This window comes from Oncorhynchus mykiss, chromosome 4, assembly GCF_013265735.2.
Source record: "Oncorhynchus mykiss isolate Arlee chromosome 4, USDA_OmykA_1.1, whole genome shotgun sequence".
Classification (NCBI taxonomy): Eukaryota; Metazoa; Chordata; class Actinopteri; order Salmoniformes; family Salmonidae; genus Oncorhynchus; species Oncorhynchus mykiss.
The window spans coordinates 15,676,663-15,697,961 of NC_048568.1; the positions used below are offsets into that span (position 1 = coordinate 15,676,663).

The following is a 21,299-nucleotide window of genomic DNA, read 5'->3' on the forward strand; positions in this document are numbered from 1 at the left end:
CCAGAGGTCCGGACAACAGGCCCTCCGATTTGACACACTGAACTCTTGAGAAGTAGTTGGTGAACCAGGCGAGGCAGTAATTTGAGAAGCCAAGGTTGTTGAGTCTGCTGATAAGAATACGGTGATTGACAGAGTCTAAAGCATTGGCCAGGTCGATGAAGATGGCTGCACAGTACTGTCTTTTATCGATTGCGGTTATGATATCGTTTAGTACCTTGAGCGTGGCTGAGGTGCACTCGTGACCAGCTCGGAAACCGGATTGCACAACGGAGAAGGTACGGTGGGATTCAAAATGGTCAGTGATCTGTTTATTAACTTGGCTTTCGAAGACTTTAGAAAGGCAGGGCAGGATGGATATAGGTCTATGACAGTTTAGGGAGCGTTTGACAGTGATGAGGGGTGGTCGTTTGACCGTGGACCCATAGCGGATGCAGGTAATGAGGCAGTGATCGCTGAGATCCTGATTGAAAACATCAGAGGTGTATTTAGAGGGCAAGTTGGTCAGGATAATATATATGAGGGTGCCCATGTTTACGGATTTAGTGTTGTACCTGGTGGGTTCCTTGATAATTTGTGTGAGATTGAGGGCATCTAGTTTAGATTGTAGGACTGCTTGGGTGTTAAGCATATCCCAGTTTAGGTCACCTAACAGAACGAACTCTGAAGATAGATGGGGGGCAATCAATTCACATATGGTGTCCAGGGCACAGCTGGGAGCTGAGGAGCCTCCACTGACACGCACACTGGCTTCTGGGAAAAGGACTTCCCATTAATCTGTCTGTTGTGGGATTATAAAGATCCAATTTTGGTTTCATCTGATGCATTACCTTCACATTATCTTTTATAATGGTGTGGTCTCATCTGAGTCTGCTTAAGAAGTTTTAAGTGCCTCTGCAAAACTCACCAATGGATGTAGCTTTTAAATGACAACTTTTATTAATGCAGTGTAGTAGAGGTGTAAGGGTTGTATGAGTTCAGTAGTTCAACTAACGGACCTTAGAGATAAATGTTGGCATATTGATAATTGTTGTGTCCATGAACCTCTCTACTTGAGGCAGTGGGTCAATGGGGAAAATAATGAATATGCTGGCAGCTTGATTGACATTCATGAATGGAGTCACTTTATAGAACTGTTAACGACTAAAGGATTACCCAGCTGTTCCAATGGCTAATAAAGGCAACTCAAGACATATTTCTCTGGAGCTAAATTGAGTGGTGGAAGCAGTAATACATAAGACATGCAGTGCTAGTCCCTGACTGACTGACTGATTGACTGACTGGGGACTGCAAACAGAGCAGCTGTCACTAGAAACAGCTGTCACACAGTCTGCTGGTGGACGCCTGATTCACTCTCACGTGTCCTCCATAATTTCATTCTCCCATCAAACCAGAGTATTTTCAGCTCCAGAAACAAAGACTTGGATTGGGGATAGGTAGTCTTTGGTCATCTTTTCTACAAATGGGTATATTGTATTAATCCTCAAATAATCTCTTAAAACTATTACTGATTGTATTGCTTTTGTGACGCAATGAAAACAATTGTTCACAAACAATTCTATAACTTAATTGTCCCAGAGGCCTGTGGTTTAAGGCAAAAAAAAAGTGTACTTTGATTCGCCCACTCAATTAGGCCTATTTGGGTATTCTCTACAGATTATCCAAGTCATTAAACACAGGAAATTCTTCTCGTGGTTCTCATGAATTTATGTTCATATTGTGCCATTCTGTCAGCGGTAACAGCGAGTGATTTTATGACAGGTTGTTAAAAGTAGAATATGACTCAACCTCTGAATAACACCCCCTCTAATGAGGCATGAACATTTGCATAACCCTCGTGGTGGAGAATCCTTTAAAAAACCTTGCTTTGAAGGGAATTATTTGAGCACCGCTATGTCTTAACTGCGTGATATTGGATGTTGAATGTCAAACATATTCCTTAGGCAAAAATGGTCATTAGGAAAGTGCTTTGATGGTGCCCATTTTAAAATGTGAGACTTCTCTAACTCTTCCCTCCCTCCCATGTTCTTGTCCAGCAAATAGATGGCGAAGCCTTCTTGCTGTTGACCCAGGTTGACTTGGTGAGGATCATGAGCATCAAGCTGGGTCCAGCCATTAAGATCTACAACTCCATCTTGATGTTCAAGACGGCGGAGGAATCGGCATGTAATGAGCTCTGACGAAGATGGGAGGCTACTATTTTTTTCTTTCTTTTTGTTCTCCCCTTAGGAGGTCTACAGACAAAGATGTGAAGCACAAAGAACCGTCCTTCCCAGCGGATGCATCTCATGCGAACCGAATTGCACAAGCTCTTCTTCTTTTTTTTATTTTTAAGACAACCACATTGCATACTGAGAATCTCCAATAGGAATCTCCAATAGGATTGTCATTTTCATATTTTTTTTTATATTCGTGTTGGCGCGGTGCCACGAAGCTGTTCGATCTACTTAAAAACTGAATCTGGAAATGCAGAGGACTATGAGTTTATCACCCTTCAGATTTCCTTTAGTGCATCACAATCAAGCAACTTTTCATCATGTAGAAAGTGCCATCTGCACGGGGGGTCTCTGGTATTATAGAAGATGATTGGCTTTAGCTGTTCCAGTCTCTCTGGAATGCCGACGTCATACAGGTCAAGAGAAATGAATACATTCATGAGAAAGTAATCATGATTTTTGATCCTTGTCACTTCTGTCTGTCTGATGGGTTGGGGGTGCTGCAGGAGAAGGCTGTATATTTCAACCGAGAGGGGAAAGGGATTTTTATTCTCTCACCAAACCAACAGGGGCACCCTACTGTAATAATTCAATGCACCAGGCCCTGCATTTAATTTCCCCATGGTAAATGCCCCCAACTCTTATGTTTTATGGATAGCAATACACAGTACCTGTATAAAGACCAACGTGGGTCATCTTGGTCTGTTTTCTTTCTCCTGTGTACTGTACAGTCACCTCATCAGTACTGCTCAGGCCCTCTGGAGCAGTGACAAGTGTCTGTTTACAGTACTTTAATGTACCAAACCCAGGGAACGGGTTTGGTTGATTGAATGAAATATAAAACAAAAGGCTATCTATATGGACATGGGTATTTCTTCATGTGGACAATTGTTCACTATTGTTGATTTATGTACTGCAATTGTTAAATATAATTGAATAGGTACGTTGCTGATAATCTCAAATAGCATACTTAGTGTTCTTTAAATAACGTTGACTGTAAATGTGCTATTTCAATTTGCTTTGCCGACGCCTAAAGAGAACAAAATGCCGGTTTATGTTTTGCTGTTATTTATTTATTTAAATCTCATACCGGTGGGTGAGACTGCTGTGTGCAGAATTATGCAAAATAATGTAAATGGGGAAAGAGCTTGCTATTTCTGAAGCTAATATAATGATGAAGCCTTTAATTCCACCTGCATTGACTCACAAATAAATACAACGAGAAGTACACTAAGGCTGCCTCTTCTGTTACTGTTAAGTCTACTTGTGTCCCAGGTGTTACCTCTGTTCTCCTTCCAGGGTACACTAAAGCCACTTTGGCTTTGTTGAAGTGTTCAGTACAAGAATATTACTAATCTCACTATAATCTCAAAGAATTTTCACATCCTGTCACAAAGTGCTATATTCTTCCTATTGTCACCATGTCATATTTATTACCCTAAGAAGGGAAACATAACTCACTTGTTCTCTTTTCATGCAGTGAACCCTTTCGCATGGTTTAACACAATCCTTCATTTTCTATTACTCCTTATTCCATGTACAAATCATCTGACAACTGATGTTTGATCATTGTGTCAGCGCTCCATTCTTCTAAATCGCCTCCAACTAAGAATCTAAGCTGGAAAGTTTGTCAAGGGATCATTGTCTTTGCTGTGTTTTTGTCTTTCACAGGATTTCAGAATGGAAATGTATTATGTACTGCAAAGCATAAAGATTTTCAACAGAATTTAGAAATAGGTATTACCACAGATTCCTGATGTATCTATATGATTTGAACTTAATTCAATGTTTGGTGCGAAGGAAAGTGTTCTGTACACACTCTGTTATCGAATAGCCTTTTCCCATGGAGGACTCTAGATTAGGTTGGTTACTTACAGATGACTAGCTTCAGGGGGAATATTTCCTTTTACCCTAAAAAGGCAGATAGCTGTAGAAAAACAGTATAAGAGTCAATTGCCTCCAATACCTCTGCAGCCAGAGCATGACAGTTGTTGGTATCTTCTGGAAATGTCCAGCTCAAGCTGGTACATGCATCTATTTTTGCCTTGTAATGAATATTTATCATGACGTTTGGTGCTATTTTTCTCTCCAACAAAGGAGCAACTTATTTTTAGCTAACAAGCTCACAGACTTATGAGATTATGAATGCATATGCACATGAATAAACAAACATACTGTAGCTAGGGCACAGTGCAGATTGCAGATAGACGAGGGCTATGTTCCAGATTGTTATTACACTGCTTGAATAATTCTACATGTGCCCTCAGACACAAAACAGTCCATGAACTTGGCTGATAATGAATTCAAATGTAAATTTATTACGTTTGGCCCTGACTGACATTTGGTAGAGAGGATCAGATGTGAAATGCAATTATGCTATTATTTCCGATTTCTGCTCCCAAGCAAAATTTCCTATGATTATTATGTTTCTAATGACAATGTAATCTCATGATTGCCTCTTTCAATTTTGAGTTGGAGTAGGGTGGCAGAGAGCCACCATCTTTTAGGCATTTTTTTAATTAGAAAATTAACTTTAGTGGAAAATTGTTGTGACTGATAATTTTATAATTAACAATGAATCCTGATTCATTATAATGGATAGTTCAATTGGTGTTATTAAAGTAACTGTCCATTGAAAATCTCACTTTTAAAAGTTCATATTCCGTTAATTTATACACAAATTATATGTTTTACTCATCCTATACTCATATTTCTGGCCAAAGCATAAATTATAGAAAAAAAACACCTCAAACTTGCATCTCAAACAGACCGTATCAAAAATGCTGGCTATTTCCTCATAGAGGATGATATCCAATCAGCAGTCTACTCTCATGAATATTCTTTATGACCGGTATATGCCCACACCATCCTTCGAAACATTAGAGTTATCCTTTTTAGATAAAACTATACTAAATATATGTACATGTCACCAAATAACTGATTTAAAATCCTTATCCTGTGTCAAATCCTGTGTGTCAATCTAATGAACATACTTTTAAAAAATCCCCATCTGCCTATTTCACCCATCTGCATCTGCGGTTGAAAGTGTTTGTCAGACCAGGAGACATCCCCAAAATCTGTCTTCTCATGAAAATGTTTGTAGCGTCCGAACCTCTTGGGCTACACACTAATATGACTGTGGAAAGGGGAGAGTCAATGGTGTTCCACAAGTGTCACTGAACTCATCTGAAGGTAACCCATACAAATTAATGGAAGTATGGAGGTAGTTTTATCACCTAGATATAGGACAAACACTTCAAAACCTTATTCCTAAATTATTTATTTTTTTACTGTATTTTTTGCCATTTCTGAATGTGTTGTTCAATGCGTTTCTATTTGATCACATAATAAGAAATACAACAACAAAAAAGCTTTCGGTTTTATTTGTTTATTTCCACTGGGGCCCGCCGGTGTCACTGCTAAACTGCTTGCTCTACACTGTACTGCGTGATTGTACACATGGATTGGATTGTGGGTTTACTAATGCGTTCATTTTAGTTTGTTAACTACAACATTAACATAGTGAGAACAATGTAGCGGTTAGCGGTTATGTTATGAAGGTTTGACTTGGATAGTTTTTGCGCCTGGTCACAGACAGCTGTTGTGTTGTGCACTGAAGTCCACAAGCGAATGAAAATGTAATTACTACAATTTGTCTTATTACGTGTTCACCTACGTTATAAACATTCATTTGTAGGCTAGGTTGTAGCAGCCACATGATGGGTATAGTGCAAATTCGAATATCATGTTTGGAGGCTAAACCTATCGATGTTACATTGAGTTGGGAGAATGGAATATGAATGACAGTCATCCAATATGCTGCAATAGAAATAAGGCCATACTTATATAAAAATATTGTCCTCCCTTATCTCGCATGCCACTAACCGCCACCGGGGTACGCCCACACCATTTCAACACAGAAAATATGCTTTTTAACATACTTAATTTTTAAAATTTCTAAGGAAAACTATTTCACTCATATTGTAATTCATTATTGGTCATATTTAATAGAAATTTGGAAACACTGGACAGTTACTTTAATCATTCATGATCAACTTGTGTGCTGTACATTTTCTCACTTTTAGTGCTAGATTGGCTAGAAAAACTTAGTGTATACTTTAAAGACATTTGCATAGATTTTAAAGTCTGTTTAAAAAACAGCATCAGCTCATAGCCTACATTCTTAATAGTTTCCTACATGGGGCAATGACGCGCACAACATTGTCATTTCCTCCTGGAATGTGAATGCCGTTGTGGGATTTCCTGTGGAGCACCCTGTGATCCAGCAGCTGGAGAAGCCCAATTATCCCACACACACACAGCTAATTCCCAGCCCTTCTCTCCCTCCTCCAGAAACACAGCAACTCTGGGAGACTTGGCCTTAAAGCTACAGTGAAAAGAGGTCATATGCTCTCACACAGCAGACTGACAAAGCAAAAATGCATCAGCCATTATCTCTCTAATAGAGGAATGCTGTTGAGCCCAGCAGCAGTTTTTGATTAGCCAGGGAAAAGATCCTAACTTCAGTTTATTAATCCTCCATCACATGTGGATCATCCTCGTAATGTATGTGGCATATGAGCAATATGCATATGACAAACCAATTTCACTGTCATTCCTGATTATTATTAATACAGTGCAATCGGAAAGTATTCAAACCCCTTCCCTTTTTGCATATTTTGTTATGTTACACCATTATTCTGAAATGGATTAAATATTTTTTGGACCTCATCAATCTACACACAATAACCCATAATGTCAAAGCGAAATGTTTGCACATTTACTAAAAATAAAAAACAGATACCTTATTTACATATGTATTCAGACCCTTTGCTATGAGACTCGAAATTGAGTTTAGGTGCATCTTGTTTCCATTGATCATCCTTGAGTTGTTTCTACAACTTAGTTGGAGTCCACCTGTGGTAAATTCAATTGATTGGACATGATCAGAATAATTGACTGTCCGTAGAGCTCCTAGACAGGATTGTTTTGAGGCACAACATTTCTGCAGCATCGAAGGTACCTAAGAACCCAGTGGCTACGTCATCCTTAAATAGAAGAAGTTTGGATCCACCAAGACTCTTTCTAGAGATGGCCACCCGACCAAACTGAAAAATCGGGGGAGAAAGGCCTTGGTCAGGGAGGTGACCAAGAACCCAATGGTCACTCTGTCCTTCTGAAAGGTTCTGGAGCTCTGTCAATCATCACTGCAGCATTCCACCGATCAGGCCTTTATGGTAGAGTGGCCAGACGGAAGCCACTCCTCAGTAAAAGGCACATGACAGCCCGCTTGGAGTTTTCCAAAAGGCACCTAAAGGACTCTCAGACCGTGAGAAACAGATTCTTTGGTCTGATGAAACCAAGATTGAACTCTTTGGCCTGAATGCAAGCGTCACGTCTGAAGGAACCCTGGCACCATCCCTACGGAAAAGTATGGTGGTGGCAGATCCTGACTAGTTTCCCAGCGGCAGGGACTGGGAGACTAGTCAGGATCAAGGGAAAGATGAACGGAGCAAAGTACAAAGAAATCCTTGATGAAAACCTGCTCCAAAGTGCTCAGGACCTCAGACTGGGGTTAAGGTTCACTTTCCAACAGCAAAATGACCCTAAGCACACAGCCAAGACAACACAGGAGTGTCCTTGAGTGGCCCTGCCAGAGCCCGGACTTGAACCTGATCGAACATCTCTGGAGAGACCTGAAAATAGCTGTGCAGCAATGCTCCCCATCCAACCTGACAGAGCTTGAGAGGATCTGCAGAGAAGAATGGGAGAAACTCCCCAAATACAGGTGTGCCAAGCTTATAGCATCATACCCAAGAAGACTCAAGGCTGTAATCACTGCCAAAGGTGCTTCAACAAAGAACAAAACAATTTAAAAACCTGGTTTTGCTTTGTCATTATAGCATATTGTGTGTAGATTGATGAGGGGAAAAAACTATTCAATCCATTTTAGAATAAATCTGTAACGTAACAAAATGTGGAAAAGGTCAAGGGGTCTGAATACTTTCCAAATGCACTGTACATGCCACATAATGTTGCAGCTCATTTTACTGGAATATTGTGGAATGGATTGGAATGTTCTGCTTTGTGAAAACAGAGCTGTAACCCTTTTAAACCTGTTTGGGATAGGGGGCAGCATTTTCACGTTTGGATGAAAAGCTTGCCCAGAGTAAACTGCCTGCTACTCAGTCCCAGTTGCTAATATATGCATATTATTAGTAGATTTGGATAGAAAACACTCTGAAGTTCTAAAACTGTTTGAATGATGTCTGAGTATAACAGAACTCATATGGCAGGCGAAAACCTGAGAAAAATCTAAGGTTTGTAGTTATTCAACTTTTGGCCTATCGAAAACACAGTGTCTATGGGGTCAAATTGCACTTCCTAATGCTTCCACTAGATGTCAACAGTCTTTAGAACCTTGTTTGATGCTTCTACTGTGAAGTAGGGCTCTTTGAGTCAGTGGTCTGGCAGAGCGCCACGAGTTCGTGACGCTCGTTCACGTGAGAGCAAGCTCTCTTCCATTGCATTTCTGAAGACAAAGGAATTCTCCGGTTGGAACATTATTGAAGATATATGTTAAAACAACCTAAAGATTGATTTTATACTTCGTTTGACATGTTTCCACAGACTGTAACGGAACTTTTGGACTTTTTGTCTGCTCGTGCGTCATGAGCTATTTGGACATAAATGCTTGTGCGTCAACAAGGAGCTATTTGGACATAAATGATGAACTTTATCGAACAAATCAAACATTTATTGTGGAACTGGGATTCCTTGGAGTGCATTCTGATGAAGATCGTCAAAGGTAAGTGAATATTTATAATGCTATTTCTGACTTCTGTTGACTCCAACATGGCGGATATCTCTTTGGCTTGATTTGTCGTCTGAGCGCCGTACTCAGATTATTGCATGGTTTGCTTTTTCGGTAACGTTTTAAAAAAAATCTGACACAGTGGTTGCATTAAGGAGAAGTATATCTTTAATTCTGTGAATAACACTTGTATCTTTTATCAATGTTTATTATGAGTATTTCTGTAAATTGATGTGGCTCTCTGCAAAATCACCGGATGTTTTGGAAGCAAAACATTACTGAACGAAACGCGTCAATGTAAACTGAGATTTTTGGATATAAATATGAACTTTATTGAACAAAACATACATGTATTGTGTAACATGATGTCCTATGAGTGTCATCTGATGAAGATCATCAAAGGTTAGCGATTCATTTTATCTCTATTTCTGCTTTTTGTGACTCCTCTCTTTGGCTGGAGAAATGGCTGTGTGTATTTTTGTGACCTGGCTCTGACCTAACATAATCATACGTTGTGCTTTTGCTGTAAAGCCTTTTTGAAATCAGACACGATGGGTAGATTAACAAGAAATGTATCTTTCATTTGGTGTATTGCACTTAATGTGTGAAAGTTACATATTTCAAAAAAATATTTTTGAATTTCGCGCACTGCCTTTTCAGTGGGAATGTTGTCGAGGGTTCCGCTAGCGGAACCCCTAGCAGTAAGAAGTATTACAGTCAAATCAACCTCCGCTCCTTTTCTGCAAATGCAGGATTTTGTGGCATAATAGTCTGACAATCCAAGTTCAGCTTCAAATCCAAGCCAAATGGCAATGATCAGGGTAAAAGGGGAAAGAGAGGAGAATGATAAAACAATATGGCCCGGTCACAGCCAAGTGAGATTTGGCTGAATTAGCCTGGCCCAGCCTGGCCTTATCACGTCATCAAAGTGCTCCAGAATTCTTCTCCCAATTATGCAAAACAGGAATCAGCAGCCAAATCTGATAACCTATCACTTTTCCAGTTGTACCAAGTCTTCTACACTGATGTTAGTCCCTTGATAATAGAGCAGATGTTCCACACTATTACCTCACTCAGCCTGTAAGGCAATTTCTTGGGAAGCCCCTGACCAGTGCCAGTCTATGACCAGGATGATGCACATCCAGGATGATGACAGAGGCAGATGTAGCCTACACTACAAGGCAAATATGTATATTCTGACTGTTTGTAGTCTATCCAATTGAATAATAATTTTCTCTTTCAATGATGGTAATATCTTACACATAATAAGAGCCTATTGTTCCCACTAGCATGTAACTGAGTTTTAACCAGTCATAGTTTAATTCTAGATCAAAAAGAAAGATTATGGATAATGAGACCAGGAAGGCAGGAGAAAATCCCTAATAGATGTATAAAGAAAAGATCAGCCTGCCAGAACAACAACACCTTAAGATTTTCTAAACAGATCATACAGATTCTAAATGTTTGACTTTGATTTATTATGAATCAATAATTCCCGCTGAACTGGCTATCCATTGTCTGTTGCAGTGGTGGTCGTGCCATTTAAGATTAGGGGGGACGATTATTATTTTCATGAGCATGGCCTTATTTCTATTACAGGATATTGGATGAATGTCATTCATTGTCCATTCACCCAGCTCAATGTAACATCGATAGGTTAAGGTTACTACATAATACAAACATTTTCCCTGTACCCATCATGAGGTTGCTACAACCTAGGCTATAAATAAAAGTTTACAACGAAGGTGCACAGGTCGAGAGAAGCATTAGAGTAATCAAGGTGACAGACAGTGACACATTCAATTCCACCTTTCAAACTCTTGCCTGCATCTAGCTGATCTAGGTTGTAATCATTAGTCTAACAGTTGCAAATGAGAGTTTCTATTGGACAAATTCAGGTATGTTTGCTTTTGTTTAAGAAGCGTTTTTCAACAGAATCACAGTTCACTTTCATAGCAGCCACATACAAACAGCATGATCACTTTGCTCGTTAATTCCTTCTCACATCTACGCGCTACTCTCCTCTCACCTTTTACCTTCGCTTGTGGACTTCAATGCACAACACATCAGCTGTTTGTGACCAGACGGAAAAACCTTATATGTGATACAGTTGGGATACGTTTAGAAAACATTTTTGCAACCAACTGAACATCGACAAGACCTCATCACCTCATGATCAAAATTATATTACTCTATGGCACAGGACACTCACAATGTCTTCACATCAGCACAGACTGAATGAAGATACACGGTACGGATGTCAATTTAACAAAAGGAGATGTGAATTAAAGATGCACTCTTGAACTTGGCATAATTTCAGCCAGTAGTTTTGAAAGTAGTGGTCATCCAATTGTGTACTACGCCATCCATTTTGCGTAATATGCTACGAATTTTGCAATTCGTATATCATACACATTTTGTAATTCGTGTGATATGTTACAAATACAATTTGTGCAATATGTTACGAATTTGTTGTGCTTTATATCCCAGAGTGCATCTTTATTGTCTTATTAAGACATCATATTATTCAATCAACTAAATGACTAAAGTAATTACAGGGGAAGACTATGCTTTTCAGCATCAGACCGTAAGTGTGTGTGAATCACTGCTTTTCTTTGTGTAATAGGTCTTCAACTAACTAAGGTTTTCCTGCCATGCTGCCACAGCAACCAGCATCCTCGTTACCATGGAGACACCATCTCTTGTTCTCTGTATTTTAGATCGGCGTCATTGCCATGTACGTGTGTGCGTGTTTGCCTGTAAACCCTTTCCTCCCAATCATATTTCTATTTCAGAATGACGTCACAGACATCTGCTGAAAGACACAGTTCAAAGATATAGACCATTGCTGAATAAATAAACGCTCTCTTTATGTTAAACACTTCACAATGTTCATTTGTGGGGGTGACACAATGGAGCTATGCAAAGAAAAACGTGAATGCCATGTCTCATTTCAGAGAAAGTGACATTAGAAGCTGGCACACACTATCAGTCCCTGCCACTGCAGCTGTATGGCAGTCTATTCTTCAAATGTCCTCCAGACTAAAATACAGCTGATGAGCATTAGAAGGGCTGGAAACTGTAGATTTTTTTTTTTATAGCCCCCATGTTTGAGGGGTTCAGTATTTCATGACAATTAGCTTGTTCATGATTCAGCCGAGTTTTTTTGTCCATTTAGCTCCAAGCTACATCTCAAATCTGCTCAGCCTCAGTGCCAAGTAAGTGTTATTATGACTTCCTTCAGTCGAGTAAAGAACGGACATGCCAGTAAACACTGAGAACAGTATGGAAAGTAGGACTTTTGAGGTTTGCGATTAACAATAGCCAAGTTTCCGTGGCTGATTTTCAGTTGGAGTTGAAGCTCTCCGTGTTTGGGGAAAGAGTGTGTCAGCATCAGTAGGGCCAACACTTCCCTGGGAGACAGGCTAATGCATCTGCTGTAACTAGAGATCTGTCTGGGATGGACCACGGCTTCTCCAATTTGGTATAGGCAGCTTCCCATCTTACCATATTACCCTGGTCAAAAACATGTAGGCTACACTGAAAGTACGTGTTACCAGGTGTAGTACGATGAGAAGGTTCAGTAAAAACTCATACGCAACAGATGCTCTGGGGGATATTTCTTTTAGTGAACACATTTCTTCTTCACTGCCAACAGAATGCTTCTACACCTGAATGCTTCTACACCTGATATAAATGGAACCATTGCAACTGAGGTTTGCACAACAGATGATTATGTAGATTTCACATCCACCAACTATAACAGGAATTATGGTGCCAAGGGTTTAGATCTCTTTTTGTCCTTTGCTAAGTGTATTCAGACCGTCTGTCCACCTTTCTAATTCAATAGCACCGTCCTTCAGGAATCTCCTTTATACCAGGCATTATTGAAGAAATTGGCCTTGAGCTTGACCCACTGTAAGAAGAGGAGCGAGTTCAGGAGAAGAGAGGAGAAGAGAGTGGAGGAGATGCACTCTAGGGGGATATGAGGTAACTGTAGCTGGAGGAAAATACAAGACAAAGGCTCGGTAGGTCACTGATGTTTGCTCAAGCGAGTTTTCCTCAAGGCATGATCCTCATACTGATCAGAACTCAGATATATCATACTGATTTAGTTTTTCATAATTAAAAGACTGTGAATAAAAGAAAACCATGAGGATAACATATTTCATGGTTAGAATTGGTTATAATATGATGTGGTATCTATACAGTTAATAAGGCCATGAACAGTATATAATATCCTTCTCAGTAGGCATGCGACGTGCTAAAGACCTACAGTGCCTTGCGAAAGTATTCGGCCCCCTTGAACTTTGCGACCTTTTGCCACATTTCAGGCTTCAAACATAAAGATATAAAACTGTATTTTTTGTGAAGAATCAACAACAAGTGGGACACAATCATGAAGTGGAACGACATTTATTGGATATTTCAAACTTTTTTAACAAATCAAAAACTGAAAAATTGGGCGTGCAAAATTATTCAACCCCCTTAAGTTAATACTCTGTAGCGCCACCTTTTGCTGCGATTACAGCTGTAAGTCGCTTGGGGTATGTCTCTATCAGTTTTGCACATCGAGAGACTGAAATGTTTTCCCATTCCTCCTTGCAAAACAGCTCGAGCTCAGTGAGGTTGGATGGAGAGCATTTGTGAACAGCAGTTTTCAGTTCTTTCCACAGATTCTCGATTGGATTCAGGTCTGGACTTTGACTTGGCCATTCTAACACCTGGATATGTTTATTTTTGAACCATTCCATTGTAGATTTTGCTTTATGTTTTGGATCATTGTCTTGTTGGAAGACAAATCTCCGTCCCAGTCTCAGGTCTTTTGCAAACTCCATCAGGTTTTCTTCCAGAATGGTCCTGTATTTGGCTCCATCCATCTTCCCATCAATTTAAACCATATTCCCTGTCCCTGCTGAAGAAAAGCAGGCCCAAACCATGATGCTGCCACCACCATGTTTGACAGTGGGGATGGTGTGTTCAGCTGTGTTGCTTTTACGCCAAACATAACGTTTTGCATTGTTGCCAAAAAGTTCAATTTTGGTTTCATCTGACCAGAGCACCTTCTCCACATGTTTGGTGTGTCTCCCAGGTGGCTTGTGGCAAACTTTAAACAACACTTTTTTATGGATATCTTTAAGAAATGGCTTTCTTCTTGCCACTCTTCCATAAAGGCCAGATTTGTGCAATATACGACTGATTGTTGTCCTATGGACAGAGTCTCCCACCTCAGCTGTAGATCTCTGCAGTTCATCCAGAGTGATCATGGGCCTCTTGGCTGCATCTCTGATCAGTCTTCTCCTTGTATGAGCTGAAAGTTTAGAGGGACGGCCAGGTCTTGGTAGATTTGCAGTGGTCTGATACTCCTTCCATTTCAATATTATCGCTTGCACAGTGCTCCTTGGGATGTTTAAAGCTTGGGAAATCTTTTTGTATCCAAATCCGGCTTTAAACTTCTTCACAACAGTATCTCGGACCTGCCTGGTGTGTTCCTTGTTCTTCATGATGCTCTCTGCGCTTTTAACGGACCTCTGAGACTATCACAGTGCAGGTGCATTGATACGGAGACTTGATTACACACAGGTGGATTGTATTTATCATCATTAGTCATTTAGGTCAACATTGGATCATTCAGAGATCCTCACTGAACTTCTGGAGAGAGTTTGCTGCACTGAAAGTAAAGGGGCTGAATAATTTTGCACGCCCAATTTTTCAGTTTTTGATTTGTTAAAAAAGTTTGAAATATCCAATAAATGTCGTTCCACTTCATGATTGTGTCCCACTTGTTGTTGATTCTTCACAAAAAAATACAGCTTTATATCTTTATGTTTGAAGCCTGAAATGTGGCAAAAGGTCGCAAAGTTCAAGGGGGCCGAATACTTTCGCAAGGCACTGTATGGTTTATGGTTCAAATCTGATTTAACTACTGTCCAGTTATCTAAATGCTACTCAGTGAATTGAAACCAATCTATATAAACATGTACACAGTGTTTGGGGCCATTATCCATGGGATATATGACACTAGAACCATTACAATTATTACAATTGGAGTAATGTTCTTTTTCAGCAGGGTTCCCATGATACAGCTGGCAAACAACAGCTGACAGAGACCCCCAAAGTGGGTTACGGTCTCATGGCACACTGTACCCAGTCAACACGCTGGGCTCAGGCCTATTCTGTTTGAGACTTGAGGGACTCGGCATGGACTCGGACTTGGGGGCCTTCATGTGGGCCAAGCTCTTCTCGAATCCAGCAGAATCATATTACTCTGGCCTCCGGCTAATGGTGCTCGGGCCGAGTCTACTTCAGTGTATCCAGCTCAATTCACTTTTTCAAGACTATGGCCATTTGAGGTTTTTATCCGGCAGGTGATGAAACCAATTTTAAAAAAAACAGGAAACATGATATATTTCACCTCCATGTCATCCCATTTGTTAGGTCATTAGCAAGCAAGCAATGTTGACAGTCTCTATGGTCCTATATCTATCAGAGATGGTCCCTAATTTAGACAATCTCTGACGCTATAAATGCTCTTTGATTTTACGACAAGCTATGGCAATGTTTTTTGTAGTTGCGGTCCACCCAATTGAAAAGTGAACATTCTATCCATAACATTTGTTCTAGGGTATCAGCGTGTATGATAAACATGTACAATATACAGGAAACCCTTACAAAAATTGACTGCCGTTAAAACGCAGTGCAATTAAATCATGTTTTTTTTTTTAAATGAATGATATCTGGTAGCTTGCTGTGTGTGTTGGCTTCTAACGGTAATCTTTTGTCTGTGTCAGCCAATTGCACTGTTTATTGTGCTGCACATGTTCTTCTGTTCCACTGAATGCAATTTGGATGTTCTATTGACTAACTAAACTTGTTTTCAGAATTGAACAAATAACACATTTGCCTTTAATTTCAATATCTTATTACAATCTACCAGGATTTACAAAACCCCAATTTGTATCCCAATTATTTCCGTCAATAATTAGTAAACAATTATTGCTCCTGAAAATATGACAATTATATTTTCCCTTAAAGCTTTTAAGCAATTAACATGTGTGCACTAGTTTTATTTACATTTCAGTAGCTAAATAAGGAGGTAGGCATATCAGTTCCAACTAAAACTTGGATTGGAATCTGTTTTAGTTGGAACTGATTGGCTATTTACAGGCATATGTTTTTCTGTCCATCTCGCTGTCTGCCTGACTGCCATATTTTTGAGGGGCAACATAGTCAATATAATTGCTAGGCTAAGTCTAACTTAGTGAAAACCTTCCGTCTTCGGTAGTAGCTAGGTTAATGAACTTAATGGTTAATAATGATTGGCTTCTGTCTTTACAGTTCATGAAACTTGTCAATGACCTGATGCAGGTCAGCAGTCCTTGGCCACCCACTCAGTTACCAGTAAAGTATTCTGCCACATCCCAGGTAACGGGGCAAACAGAACCACCCGTCCTTAAATCCGTAGTCATTAACAGTAAGTTTTGTGTGCAAAATGTTGATCTTCAATGTGTATTGAATCCTACTAACCCGTTTGGTAAGAGCTAGGTTTGTACTACCTGTGCTGATGATCAGTAACGTTTTTTCCTCTGCATCAGGTCTCACTGAGACTGGGTTCCCCAAGAGACATGCTATTCAGCTGCCCATAAGTGCCTGATCTTATTGTGAGTAGATCCAATTGAAGTAGCACCGATTCTAATATAAGTTTGTAAAGCAAATCAAATCCTATTTCAAGGTGCAAAACCCTTGTGTCCTGATTCAACAGACACCTCGATCGGTGAGTCAGGAATGATATGACAGACACACAACTTTTAAAAAATATAATATTTTGTCTCTTTATACATACATTTTTTGCATTTACCTTTTTTATTCTAAGACTGCAAAGCTGTCCACAATTGGGGAGGGGGGACCTCTGTCCGGGACAATGGCCTCAGGATTATGGAGCGGGTATGTTTATAAAAGTTGTTTGAATACTACAACAAGTATTAGGATTAAGCAAAACTTTACCGTTTAGAGATTAGTAAAAAAAAAATAATCATTATCCAACTACTGTCTAGTTTTGATATCTTCTTTCTTAAATTGTTTCAGATTGATCACCAATAAGTTAATGTCCCACTTCCATATGAAGGGACAGAGGAGCAAATATGCCTTTCATACCACTCGTGTGTGCTCCATTGTCTTCACTGCAGATCTGACCTATCACACCACTCTTCAAGAGGGCCACTACTTTTCAAATCTGACCCATGACACCCCTCTTCAAGAGGGACACTACGCTCCAGTTCGCCTTCTCTGTTCAGAGGTCCTTGATGAGGATTTACCCCATCACACCACTCTTATGAATCATTAATTAAAAAAAAACAATGGGCCTTTATATACTCTGTCCCAGTCTTTCTATGCATGTAATGTCTGAATTATGAAACAATTAATGTACCTAGATGTGTATTTTTTTATGTAGATTCATTTTTGCCATTGCTTGATCTATTTGAAATGTAAAAATATGTTGCAGATTGAAACTTTAATTGGTATATTCCTCTGCAATACTTTTACAGTAGGTAATAAGCTGTATTTAGGTGGTCATTACCAGTTTATGATGAGGTCTTAACTTTGACTAGTACATAATATAACACATAGTATAGTGGCCAGAATTATGGCCAGCTGGTCATATGGTGGTCAGAAAAATACATCATATTCTGGTCAGTAAAAATACTTTTAAAAAAAGTAATTTTTCAACCAGTTTGTGACCATAATTATACTAATGTCTATTCCATCAGGTTTTCTATTTTTTAACAAATCACTCAACAGTTACTCAGTGACAACAGTGTACTCAAAGAAATTGTCAGGGTAAAATAAGACCCAAAAATCACGCTTTGAACCCCCGCCCCATTTTACACAAAAGATAGGAATGACGGCAAACTTCTGTGTCAATAAAATATTGACTGAATCCAGACCAGACCGTTGTCGCCACAAGATTTACCCAGTCTTTGTTAGTTTCAATGTCAGGATGACGAGTTTTCTTCATGTGAAATCCTAATTGCGAGAGGTAACCTATCTTTAGACCCGGGGGTGGATTACACCTACACAGCCTGCAGAACGTTAGGAGATTAATCTGGGGAGACAGCATTTGGCCCTACGTGTGTGTTTCTCCCGCAGCACAGCACCTACTCAGCTCTCTTCTATAGAAATACACTCCAAGGAAGGCTGGGCGCCTGAGAGCTGCTTAATACAAAGGTTGCTGAGAAGATCAGAAACAAACCCCTTTTGATTTTTCTTCAAAATACCTCAGGTGTTCATTCTCTCTTCCGCAGGGTGATGCGCTTTCCTCTCTCCTGAACTTAACCTCTGGGAAATACACAATGACCTTCTGTGACACTCGACCTGACCAACAGGTCCCCCTCCAGTTTTTTGACTCCATGTGATTGATAAGTTCACGTGACCTGTATTTACACGTACTAGTTAAGGAAAGGTAAAAAAACAAACATGAATACTGTTTGGAAAGGTCACTAGAACTACACTTCTGTTCCACTAGGGTTCGTGTGGGTGGATTTTATCACAAGCTTAAGTTTGAGAACTGTGAGTATTTGATTGTATTTGGGACTGTGTTGAGTTGAGATGCTATAATCCAGAATATTGGTATTTAATTTTTTTTTAAACAACACATTTCATAAATGTATCCTAAATGAGTTTTGTTCAGCATCTAATGTCTTAAATGTATCATATTCAAGATGCCGCTATGTACGCCCTGATGTACTGTGCATGTGAAGCATGTACAAGGAGGATTCACTTTAACGTGGTAATTGTAATGTATGACCAATATTCAGATGAAATGAATGACAAATGTATTCACACACCACAACAGTCACAAGGAAACCGTGGCAGCCTAAAGGATGCCATACATCGTCACTGATCTGGAAAAGGCTTTGAGGGATTCACTGAAAGAGCTATATATAAAAAAAAATAACACAATGAACATGATTCATCTCAGCCATCAACAGAAGATAATGTATCCATCAAATTGAGTTGTATGACATCCTAGAAAAATAGACAGTGCCCTTTCACTGACATCCCTGACACAATTCAGCAGCTTTTCTGCATAAAACAGAAATACTCCTCACAATATGCTTAATTTAATAGGGTTTAAGATAGTGAATGTACACACAAAAAAAGAGACCACAATTATAGTGCTGTGTGTACACATTCGTCACGCATGTGTTATGCAGCACATTCAAATGTGTTACAGCTGGTGTGGATAACGATCTCAGGACATGCATGGATAAAAACCTGTCCCCTCACTGAGATTCACTAGTCTGGCTCCATTCACTCATGTTATTAGACAGTTATGCAGTGGGATGTGACCACATGCAGCTGCTCACACTCAGAAAATTGGCTTTAGATTGACAGCAGAGTGATACTCCAGTGTATCTATCATCACACCAAGGCTGCGTCTCAAATGCTACCCAGACTAATCCCAACTTGCCGCAGCACAATGACTCCTCCCTCTTAGAGCAATCGGAAAAGCCATAAATAACACACAAATAAACCACCAAGGTCCTCATATCAAATCAATAAAACTTTATTTGTCACATGCGCCGAATACAACAAATGTAGACCTTACCTTGAAATGCTTACTTACAGGCCCTTAACCAACAGTGCAGTTCAAGAAGAGTTAAGAAAATACTGATCAAATCAACTAAGGTAAAAGATAATAAAAAGTAAGACAGTAACATAACAATAACGAGGTTATATACAGGGGTCAGGTTTAGAGGTAATTTGAGGTCATTTGTACATGTAGGTGGGGGGGGGGGGGTCAATGTAATAGTATGGGCTTTCCTCTGACACCGCCTATTAAATAGGTTCTGGATTGCAGGAAGCTTGGCCCCGGTGATGTACTGAGCCGTACGCACTACCCTCTGTAGAACCTTACGGTCAGATGCCAAGCAGTTGGCATACCAGGCGGTGATCCAATTGGTCAGGATGCTCTCGATGGTGCAGCTGTAGAACGTTTTGAGGATCTGGGGACCCATGCCATATATTTTCAGTCTCCTGAGGGGGAAAAGGTTTGGCGTGTCCTCTTCACGACTGTCTTGGTGTGTTTGGACCATGATAGATTGTTGGTGATGTGGACACCAAGGAATTTGAAACTCTCAACCCGCTCCACTACAGCCCCATTGATGTTAATGGGGGCCTGTACGGCCCGCCTTTTTCTGTCGTCCACAATCAGCTCCTTTGTCTTGTTCCCATTGAGGGAGAGGTTGTTGTCCTGACACCATACTGACAGTTCTCTGACCTCCTCCCAATATGCTGTCTCATTGAACACTGAGCTGTAGTCAATGAACAGCATTCTCACATAGATGTTTCTTTTGTCCAGGTGGGAAAGGGCACTGTGGAGTGCGATTGAGATTGCGTCATCTGTGGATCTGTTGGGGCGACATTTGAATTAGAGTGGGTCTAGGGTACCCGGGAGGATGCTGTTGATGTGAGCCATGACCAGCCTTTCAATGCAGTTCATGGCTATCGATGTAAGTAATCATTTAGGCAGGTTACTTTCGCTTCCTTGGGCAAAGGGACTATGGTGGTCTGCTTGAAACATGTAAGTATTACAGACTCAGTCAGGGAGAGGTTGAAAATGTCAGTGAAGATACTTGCCAGTTGGTCCGCACATGCTTTGAGTACACGTCCTGGTAATCCATCTATGCCCGCGGCTTTGAAAATCGGGCTACTGAGAGCATTATCACACAGTCATCCAGAACAGCTGGTGCTCTCATGCATGCTTCAGTGTTGCTTGCCTCGAAGCGAGCATAAAAAGGCATTTAGCTCATCTGATAGGCTCGCGTCACTGGGCAGCTCGCGTCTGGGTTTCCCTTTGTAGTCCGTAATAGTTTGCAAGCCCTGACACATCCAACGAGCGTCAGAGGCAGTGTAGGATTCAATCTTAATCCTTTATTGACAATTTGCTTGTTTGATGGTTCATCTGAGGGCATAGTGGGATTTATTTTAGGCATCCAGATTAGTGTCCCGCTCCTTGAAAGCAGCAGCTCTAGCCTTTAGCTCGATGCGGATCTTACCTGTAATCCATGGCTTCTGGTTGGGATATGTACGTACGGTCACTGTGGGGACGACGTCGTCGGTGCACTTATTGATAAAACCGATGACTGAGGTGGTATACTCCTCAATGCCATTGGATGAATGACTGAGGTGTTATACTCCTCAATGCCATTGGATGAATCCCGGAACATATTCCAGTCTGTGCTAGCTGAATTTCCTGCTTTAGTTTTTGC

General features: G+C 40.2%; 1 protein-coding gene across 4 annotated transcripts in view; it reads left to right on the forward strand.

Annotated features, from left to right (window-relative positions):
• LOC110522174 (lethal(3)malignant brain tumor-like protein 3) overlaps nucleotides 1–3,443 on the forward strand; it is a 34,351-nt gene extending 30,908 nt beyond the window's left edge. For 3 of the 4 annotated variants that reach the window (XM_036975733.1, XM_036975734.1, XM_036975735.1), the window contains exon 22: nucleotides 2,034–2,650. In XM_036975733.1, coding sequence (XP_036831628.1) covers nucleotides 2,034–2,177 — 144 coding nt within the window. In that variant the 3' untranslated portion in view covers nucleotides 2,178–2,650. Of the gene's footprint in view, nucleotides 1–2,033 lie in introns of all 4 variants that reach the window. The other variant, XM_036975736.1, reaches the window with a different exon arrangement.
• Nucleotides 3,444–21,299: the final 17,856 nt, after the last annotated feature.